We start from the raw sequence: 10,544 nt of genomic DNA on the forward strand, positions 1-10,544 counted from the left end.
AGTGTCTAAAACAATTATGTTCATATTCCTGTGTAAACACAGCTATATTTTTTTGCTTAACCATACCAGCCTCAGACATATAATAAAGTGATGAAAACATGCAGTGAACTCCTGAGTAGCATCCTCCAGAGAGAGAGAAAGAGAGATAAGAAAGGTGGCCGGGGAGGGTCCAACCACACAAACACTGAAACTAAACAGTTGCGTGGCGTTGCATCAGGTGTGCGCTCACTATTCCTGCTGGGGCCACATGGAAAACAAACAGTGTTAATTAAATCCCCTCTGCTTGTTAGGACTAGGGTACATTAGTGCCATACACAGAGTACATTGCTAATATAGTCCCTAACATTTGGAGGGATGGATGGGGGGTTTTATGGTCATGATATTGTCCTCAGTGGAGCACTTGGTGGTGAAATACTCCGTCAGTCCACTGCTTGCCCACCCACACATTTTATAATTCATTTGCAGCTGGCCATTAGCGTTTTACACCAGAGTAACATCTGAGGTAAAGATTATTTGATAACACTGGATTTTTTTTTTAATCCTAATTACCTTAATTTCCTCAGAGATTGAGCAGTAAAAACTTTCTTAAACATTCTTGTTCTATTGTATTTGACTCTGGAAACTAGTCTTGTTTAAAGGAACAGTGTGCAACATTTAGGGGGATCTATTGGTAGAAATGTAATATTTATAAGTATGTTTTCTTTAGTGTATAATCACCTGAATATAGGAATCATTGTGTTTTTGTTACCTTAGAATGAGCCGTTTATATCTACATAGGGAGCGGGTCCGCTTCACGGAGTCCGCCATGTTTCTACAGTAGCTCAGGACGGACAAACTAAACACACTCGATGTGTTTCTATTCAACTGTCAAGCCAATTTTAAGCAAACTTTTGAAATGTTGCAAAAAAAGATATGCGAATTTGATGCGTTTCCAGCAACTGGTTTGGAGTGAGTAAACTCAGCTTGTTGGCGTAGTTTGGTCAGAAGTTGGCGCTATAGGCTACGCATGGCTGTAATCCACCAATAGAGTAGAAGAAGAGGTTGTGAACCAGAAACAAAACAAGTTGGCTTGGCCATCTGACCTTCTATGAGAGAAAAAAGATCTTCAGGAATTTGTTTAAATTGGGAAAGTTTTAATTGTTCTTTCATGTTAGCAAGTATTGTATATAAGTATAGCCATGTTTCATGTTGTCCGGAGACAAAGACAAACATTTGCACGTTACCGGAATATCCGAAAAGATGCCAACAGCGGAAACAGCTGGTCAGTCATGTGAGTTAAATGTTCGCTACGTCATAATCTCTTCGGCAAAGGTGTTTCCATATCCCATTTACTGCGTCAACTCTCAATAAAGGAAAAATCCACCTTAAGGGGGCGTAATTGCGGAAGTTTTATCAAATTTTGCCGTTTCCATACAGCTTTTCTAATGCGATACAAAATGCTCATAAATATATGTGAATGGAAACACGGCTACCGGCCATTTGTTTTCGTGTCGGCCACCGTAGTTCTCCTACACGTTTGGCACACGGGAGAAGTTTCTGTTGGTTGCAATCTGCAACCTCACCACTAGATGTCGCCAGATCCTACACATTGAACCTTTAAGAAAACAGCTGCGGGTTCTTTTTTGCACGTATCTCAACTTTTCCATTTCCGCTTGGCGTATTTTTCAGGTTGTCCATGAGCCCGGAGGAGCACAGCGAGTTCTGGAGAAAGGTCCAGTTCACGGTGGATAAAGACGTGGTGAGAACAGATCGCAGCAACCACTTCTTCAGAGGAGAGAACAACCCCAATGTGGAGATCATGAGGTCAGACCACTTCTCTTCATTTCCTTCCTTCTTCCTCTTTTTTTTTTTTTTCTCTCTCCACTCCTGATCTCTATCTCTGTCTCTTTCGCCCCTTCACCTTCTCTCTCAATCCATCCTTATCATTCCCATTCCTCAGCCCAACGCACCGGCGTACCTATTCATTTCATATTCTGAACCCCGGGGGAGCCGCAAATGAGTTTCATGCTTTATTGACTCTGACTAAGCCGTCGGAGCACTTTTGATGCATACTCAGAGCTAATGGCTTTCTAAACGAGGAGCAGGAGGATTTAAATAGCATATTAGTTTAGTGACTCTCATCGAGGCTCCTGGTATTTGTCTTGGTATTATGTCTTCTGCTGCGTCTGGGGCAGCGCTGCTTCCTCGGTTATCTCTCATCTGTTGTACCGATGTGTCACAGATAACTTTCACTGGGTCATTAGGTTTAAGCATGCATTTTGATCTGAAGATGCACATAACCACTGCAAAGCCTGCTTCCCCAAACACTCCTCCATCCTCCTCCAAATGACATCTATTTTTACTGTTAATATTTCACCGATAACAATGAAGAAAGTCCTCAGGGTTTTCCCTTTGTTTTACAATCCTTTCTAATGCATGGGGACTGCCAGGGAAGTTTACTTCAAAGTAGTACCCATATATATATATATATATATATATAAATATATATAATAAAGCGGAAAGAAAAGAAAGATCATTAATTAGCTCCCTGGTTACCAGAGGAGTTGGCATAGCAACCGCTTAAGCAGGGCTTGTCATGTTTTTCTGGGCATTACCAGCAATGCTGAAACACATGTTGGATCATTCAGTGTTTGGGCGGGACCGTACTTTTTAGTGGTTTGGCTGGGCTGCGGGGTCGTGAACATTTCTATATGAGAGACTCCAAAATAAAAAAAAAAAGAAATCTGTTTATGTCACTCTGTTGCTATATTGTATTAGATGTTCTGTTTTCTGTTCTTCTTGACCCAGGCGGATTCTGCTCAACTATGCAGTGTTTAATCCAGACATGGGCTACTGCCAGGGCATGTCTGACCTGGTGGCCCCTCTGCTCACTGAGATCCAGGACGAAAGCGACACCTTCTGGTGCTTCGTCGGCCTCATGGAGAACACCATCTTCATCAGCTCGCCGCGCGACGAAGACATGGAGAGGCAGCTGGTAGGGTGACTCTGACGCAAATGTCAGGTTGTAGCATAGAAGTAGAAAAAAAGCTGGAATTATGCTTCTGCGGCGATGCACATGAAGGCGGCAGTATACTCCATCAGAAGTGTAGTCCCATGGTCGAATAGCTCAACCATAGTCTAATTTCCTCCATCGGCATTATGGGGGCTGTGTCCGACAATCATTCACACCCACTTCATGTTGTGATTGGTCAACTGTGCGGAGAAAATGAGCGGAGCTTTTTTCATTCTTGAGTCAACAATTTCTGTCACTTTTCACGTGTACAACCAGCAGGCAACTCCAGTGTCTGAGAAGTGAAGCCAATGCTGAAGTGCCTTAAACTTGCATTCTTTCTAACAGCCAGCAGGGGGCGACTCCTCTGGTTGCAACAAGAAGTCAGATTGTATAGAAGTCTATGAGAAAATGAGCCTACTTCTCACTTGATTTATTACCTCAGTAAACATTGTAAACATGAGTTTATGGTCTCAATCACTAGTTTCAAGTCTTCTTCAATAGAGCATGGTGTTCATTTAGTAAATTATGGTCCCATTTAGAGTCAGATAGACCATAAAGCAGGGGATACTTTAGGGCGTGGCTACCTTGTGATTGGCAGGTCGCTACCACGGCGTTGTCCGGTCTGGGAGTTGTTTTTGTCTTACAACTTCAACCCTTTCACAGTGTGTTTTCAGTTCATGAAAGTTAATTCTAACCTTTTTGGTCGCCTAAAAATGTCTTATTATGTCTATTCGGTTGTACTTGGCTGTAGATGGCGACAGCCAAAATGCTAAACTGGTGGCTTCAAAAATGGGTGATGTCACAGTGACTATGTACGGCTTTTCACATCACCTTCATGCACTTGAAACAGCTATAAGAACGTTTGCCTTCAAGCATGGTCGAACTGCATGTCAGACGAACGAGCAAAAAATGACCCTGAACATCTTTGCAAAGGGTGTTATGTGATGTTATGTTGGTTGCAAAGGCTCACAGAGGATCTGTTGCGTACACCTCGCAAATCTCAACAACGCGTAGTGCACCAAGCGAGCTGATTCGTTGATCCAACATCAAGTGACCACAGGAAAATAAATTCCTCTTCAAGACACTTAATATCGTTGCCCATCTCGTCATTGTCCGGTCCATTTATGTTAATAAATGTGACACTGTCACCGGGGTGAAATTGATTGCACATTGCGGTTTCCTAAACATGGACACATACCCCCAGTCCATGCAAGCATAAAAGAAACGCACACAAATGTGTCAGAGTGAGCGTACGTGCAGCGCGGAGAAGCCTAATCCCGGCCTAAGAAAACTAAACTGTCACTAGAAAATGTTAGATTGTGTTTGTAAGACAGTGTGCTCCCTCTCCGCCTTTGCCTCCGCCTCCAGATGTACCTGCGGGAGCTGCTGCGTCTCATGCTGCCCCGCCTCCACCAGCACCTGACCAGGCTGGGAGAGGACGGCCTCCAGCTGCTCTTCTGCCACCGCTGGATCCTGCTCTGCTTCAAACGAGAGTTCCCCGACACCGAGGCCCTGCGCATGTGGGAGGCCTGCTGGGCACACTACCAGGTCGGGGCAAAGTCCGAACGCCTCCTTTGTAGTGCATGAACGATGCACAGAGGCGCTTGACTCTGTTCTGTTTCACTACAGCGCAGCAGTTTTTGATGGTTTTTCTAGAAGCATGCAGAAATGGACGGTTAACATTTTCAGCAATAAAAAAAAAAGTCCATGTTATCCCTTTAAAGCCCGTCACCACAGACCATTGTAATCCTCCTAAATACTTATAAAATGTCATGTTGCGTCTTGGTTCTGAAGGGGTTTAATGGTTTAAGTCAACGGTGATCCTTTCAGTAAAGATTCAACACATCATAAAACCCCACATTTTGATTTAGTTCATTTTGAATTGATATTAGGGCTGTTCAAACTATACCTTAAAGGGAGATTTGTCAAGTATTTAACACTCTTATCAACATGGGAGTGGGAAAATATGCTGCTTTATGCAAATGTATGTATAAATTTATTATTGTAAATCAATTAACAACACAAAACAATGAGAAATATTGTCCAGAAACCCTCACAGGTACTGCATATAGCATAAAACAATATGCTCAAATCATAACATGACAAACTGCAGCCCAACAGGCAACAACAGCTGTCAGTGTGTCAGTGTGCTGACTTGACTATGACTTGCTCCAAACTGCATGTGATTATCATAAAGTGGGCATGTCTGTAAAGGGGAGACTCGTGGGTACCCAGAGAACCCATTTACATTCACATATCTGGAGGTCAGAGGTCAAGGGACCCCTTTGAAAATGGCCATGACAGTTTTTTGACGCCAAGCTAGTATGACATGGTTGGTACCATGGTTGGATTCTTTAGGTTTTCTAGTTTCATATGATACCAGTATCTTCACTCTCGCTTTAAAACTGAGCCCGCTGCAACCTCTGAAATATCAGTTGCGTTATCATCGCGTTAACTTTGACAGCCCTAATTTCAATGCTTCCTTAAAGCATCACAGCTTTATAAATGTATATAGTAAAAAGTACACGTAGGTCTTACATGTGCACTAGTTCAAAGATCTCAGATATGAAACAAAATATTAAAAGAGATATCCTGCTTCATGCCATCTGTTCAGACTCCCTGCTAGATGTTCTGATCTTCAGCTGCGGGCGCTGATGGAGGAGATGGCAGAGTGAAACCTCGGTTTAGACGGTTGAATGTCACACACCAGATGGACCAGAATTTCTGTTTGATATCTGATTTTTCTGTGAATTTGGAGGCTTCAAGTGATATTGTGTCACAACAGATTGTTCTCGACTGCTCTGTTCACCTGAAATGAAACCGAGACACAAAGTATTACTCATCCACACGGAGTTTTTCATTTTTATTTTACCCTTTAATTCACTTCCCATCTTTAAACTTACATTTCTAAATACTATACCGTCATAATTTGCCCTCTGTTCTTTGTCTTTCCTTCTTCTGTGGTAACCTTCAGATTGTACTACTCTGCAGCGAGGGCACAACTAAATACAGATATCTGAGATCATGTTGTCATTAGGTTTAGCAAATATTCCTGCATTTGTCTCCCAGTATTGACCTTCTCACTAACTAGGGGTGGAGGGAAAAACACTACAGCGTAGTATCGCGATATTTTGCATGGCAGTATTGTATCAATACACAGATCTTTTATTATATAAACTATTAACCTCTTAACAATCTGACGGCCGCTATTCTGTCTTTCAGAGGTTGTAGCGGACTCAGTCTTGAAGAAAGGGTGAAGAAACTGGTATCATATGAAACTAGAAAATCTAAAGAATCGATTGTCACCAATATCATGTTACCTTGTCGGGAAGAACGCTAAATAGCTCTCCAAAGTTACGCTACATTTTGGAAAAACTGGCATGGCCATTTTCAAAGGTGTCCCTTGACCTCTGACCTCTAGATATGTGAATGCAAACTCTGAGATGAACAGAGTGAAAACTGTATCTTATTAGATCAAACAGATGTTGACAAACTGCATAATTTGCAGTTGAATCGCAATATATCTCAGCATATCGCAAAATGCTAAAAATCCCAATAAGCTGGTATCGTGACTTAAGTATCTTCATGATATTGCATCGCGGGGCCTCTGGTGATTCTCGCCCATATCACTAACCTCTTCTCCCCTCTCTTCATAGACGGACTACTTCCACCTGTTCCTGTGTGTGGCCATCATTGTTCTCTACGGGGAGGACGTGACAGAACAGCAGCTCGCCACCGACCAAATGTTGCTCCACTTCAGCAACCTCTCCATGCACATGAACGGAGAGCTGGTGCTACGGAAGGTACGCAGCGGTAAACGCAGCAGGTGTTCTTGCCTTCACGTCACCTGTGTAACAGTTTTGAATTTTTTTATTATTTTTTGTTTTATTTTAGTTTTGACTTTTCAAATTCATTTTAGTTTAGTTAAGGCTGGCCCACAATAAAAGATATATCAAATATTAACAGATGTTGAAAATGTGAGCGAGCCCACACATAACGACATGTTGTGTTAAATTTAACAGTTTTGATCCTATAGTGTGTGGAGAGCAACGATTTGGCCAAAACAGCAGCATACCACACACTAACAGATTAATTCATGAGGAAGAGTCCCCACTTAAAAAAAGGGAAATCTTGCAAAATCTTTTGGTTTATCATCATTCTCATAATTCGTCAACAGACCGCTGCATTGCATTTAATTCAAATCGGTGTTGTGTTTGCATCAAGTAGCCCCTCTCAGCTCACAGACACACTGTAACCTGCCCAAAGAGGCCTTGAGGTGCCAAACGGGATGCTGCCGTGCCATGCAGACGATTTATGATCTGCATCTCTGCTACCGTGTCAGAGCCTGAGCCCTCATGTTTATGGATGCTGTGTTCGTGCTGCTGCAACCACCACAGGCAGTGAGCTCATGTTAGCATGCAGCTGGCGTAACTCCTGTTGTTGTTGTTGCCTGAGATTTTGCATCCGATGCACGCCGGCTTTTTTTTAGCTGCAGGTGCCACGCCGCAGTGCTGACCTTGACATTGTTTTGCTACCAGAGTCCAGGCTAGTAATTTATTCTAATGTGTTTGATATCTGCAACAAACTGTTTTGCATTCGTCCTTTCACTCTTCTTTTACATATTTTAGTTCATCTTGCCACTCTGCTCTTCCAGGCCCGCAGCCTTCTCTACCAGTTCCGCCTGCTACCCAGAATCCCATGCAGCCTGCACGACCTTTGTAAACTGTGTGGCCCGGGGATGTGGGACAGCCGCTACATCCCCACTGTGGAGTGTTCTGGTGAACACCCCGACTCCCAGAGCTGCCCCTATGGAGGCACCTCCACCCCCCGGCCCTCCTCACCCTCCCTGTCAGCCACGCCCTCGCCCAACACCGCCCCCACGCCTCCACCGGACGGCAAGAAAGGCTCCAAAGCACGGGATATTTTCACCTTCCGGAAACAGTCCTGACTGCAGAGGCTAAGGGGAGCTTTGCTGGTCTTGGCTCATGTTAGTGCAGCAAAGGTTTGGATCCATCTGGTTCCTGAAATACTTGCCACCCTCTGACTCCTCTTCCCTCCAAAAGTCCCTGCTTCTAGTTTCCCTATCTCACTGAGGATCGTCATCATGTGGTGCAAAGTGAAACACTGCCTTACCAGAATGTTATTCAGCGTCACACATGAATCCGCGATGATGAGGACGGTTTGCTGCTCTTTCCTCGTCGGAGCAGAATGGACAATCACCGGGCGCTGCGTTGGTCTGGAGCTACTTCAGGTTTCGAGTCTGCTGCTGGCTTGGCAAACTTCCAGGGTCTCTGTGGGCATGGGTCACATCAGGGTCTGAGGCAACCGGCCTGAAATCGTGCAGACTCTGACCGGCGGGTCAAATGAAACTGGAGATTCATTCACAGGACCTGAACTTGAACTTTTAAAAAATGTTGCCGTGTTCTCACAATGGAATATTTGTGCGAATATCAAATTACGTGTGCATATCTCAAGTCTGAGCAGGACGGTTTTTAACACGAAACCCCCTCTGTGTTAACAAAGAAACCTATAACCAATTACTGGTACTTTTTAAGTTTTGTTTTAATTTTCATTTTAACAAACAAAGTGAATGTTTTACGTTTATAACAAAAATATTTAGCAATATTATATCCTTGCATGAGCGATTCTTGACATATAGAGGGCATGTTTGTTGGAAAACACTCGAGCCCAAAACAGAGGTAAGAATGTGTTTACATGACAAACACTCACATCATGATAGGGCTTTGCTTATTTCTCCTCATCATCAGATTATGAACAGGAACATCATTTCTCTCTGTTAAAATGGGGGTAGGATGTTTCCTTCTGATAACACAAACGTTCATTTGACCTGTGCGAGGTATCGGATGGATATGAACAGCGCTGTCTGCCAAAGAAAGTTTTTATCCTGACAGAAAAAATGGACAGCCTCGTGTTCTACTTGAAGTTTTGTCTTCTGTGTTGAACCGTGTTTAGACACGGTTGTGAAAAATCGTCAGCACAGTGCTTTGTTTTTCTTTCCCCTCCAGCGTTTCACTTAAAAATGAATGAAAAACGCACTATCAACACTAAGAATCAGTCCACATGAATGTATCTGGAGTTTTTTTTTCTCACTCAGCAGTGTGAAATTGTTCAATGTGTGTGCGTGTGTGTGTGTGTGTATAAACTGGAGTGACCTCTAAACATCTGGTAATGAGTTGCCGTAGAGGCCCCCCCCCACTGACCAGTCTCTTTAATTATAGCAGTCATCATGGGGAGAAAAAGGGGAAGAAAAAGTAAAGCTGGGACTCTTCAGAGGAATAAATACAGGAGAGATTGGAGAGGAAAAGGGACGATTTAAGCTTCACACGGGGATATATAGAGATCTGCGTCTTGCCTCTGTGATTTGCAAATCCCAGATGTAAAGACGGTCTCCACTCTGAGGCTTCTGAGTGACACTCCTGGGGCTGAAAACATCTTCAAATTGCTGCTAAAATGTAACATTAAGACCTTCAATCAACCCCCCCTCTCTCTCTCTCACCCTCTCTCTCTCGTGGTCTCTCGCTCTCTCACTCAGCAAGCAGTCTCTGCAAATGACATTCATAACTGCTCCTTTCCTCCCCTATTAGTTATCATGTGCAGCTGCTTGCTGGAAATGCCTGCAGAGTTTTGAAGATTGGGGTGGCTGCGTTGAAATGAGCAAATTCAGAGATGCACGATGGGAAAGTAATCGAACTGTGTGTGTGTGTGTGTGTGTGTGTGAGTGTGTGTGTGTGTGCTCATGAATTTTATTCAACTCATTGGAATCACATTGTCTGCACAGGCACCGTAAGTCACGAGCCTAATCACCGACTACTCCTATTTAAAGGGGTTCTGACCAGTCATCACTGAATGTACTACGTTGCTGTTTTATCTCTATGACATGTCGATGTATTACTGTACACATCTCAGAGAAAAAAAAAGAGCCTATTCTTATTCTTGGTATTATAATAAAAAACATAGGCATACTTTGGAGAAACATCTCTAGGAAATGTTTTACTGCAACAACAAAACGTACCAAGATTTATAAAAATGCCTTTTCTGACAATAAATGACTTGTGATTGTGATCTGACACCAAGTAAAACAATGCTGGGATTTACAGAATACGTTTCATCATTAAACACGGCTCAAGTAATAGCTTAAAGTCTGTGTATTGTTTTGTAGTTTGTGAAGTAAACACACGGATATCAGGATTAATATAGAAAGATGATCAAAATAATTTATTAAATTAATAGGGCTTACCTGAATGCTTCGAAGCCTCGACCATTGCCATAGCAATCAACCTTGTATGTAATAATAAAGTATAAATCCCAAAATAGCCCATGAAATAAGGAATAATCCCACAACATTATTCATATTCAACATTACTGATATTGCTGTTTGTTATGTGTAGAGCGGCAGCGGCGCTGTCTGAAAGCTTAAAATATCTTCGAATATTTCTCACCAAGGCTTCGAAGTACAATTTTTTTTATTTGGGACAGCCCTATAAATTTAATTGAAATGCATTCATATCAATAATATTACCATAATATTACT

The 10,544-nt window shown here is 42.7% G+C and overlaps 1 protein-coding gene across 4 annotated transcripts in view; it reads left to right on the forward strand.

The window, feature by feature from the left end:
* Positions 1-10,152, forward strand: part of tbc1d16 (TBC1 domain family, member 16) — a 31,543-nt gene extending 21,391 nt beyond the window's left edge. For 3 of the 4 annotated variants that reach the window (XM_074656765.1, XM_074656764.1, XM_074656767.1), the window contains 5 exons: positions 1,669-1,803; positions 2,788-2,974; positions 4,361-4,540; positions 6,649-6,795; positions 7,621-10,152. In XM_074656765.1, coding sequence (XP_074512866.1) covers positions 1,669-1,803; positions 2,788-2,974; positions 4,361-4,540; positions 6,649-6,795; positions 7,621-7,953 — 982 coding nt within the window. In that variant the 3' untranslated portion in view covers positions 7,954-10,152. The remainder of the gene's footprint in view (positions 1-1,668; positions 1,804-2,787; positions 2,975-4,360; positions 4,541-6,648; positions 6,796-7,620) is intronic. The other variant, XM_074656766.1, reaches the window with a different exon arrangement.
* The last annotated feature ends 392 nt before the right edge of the window (positions 10,153-10,544 follow it).

Source organism: Sebastes fasciatus, chromosome 13 (assembly GCF_043250625.1).
Source record: "Sebastes fasciatus isolate fSebFas1 chromosome 13, fSebFas1.pri, whole genome shotgun sequence".
NCBI lineage: Eukaryota > Metazoa > Chordata > Actinopteri > Perciformes > Sebastidae > Sebastes > Sebastes fasciatus.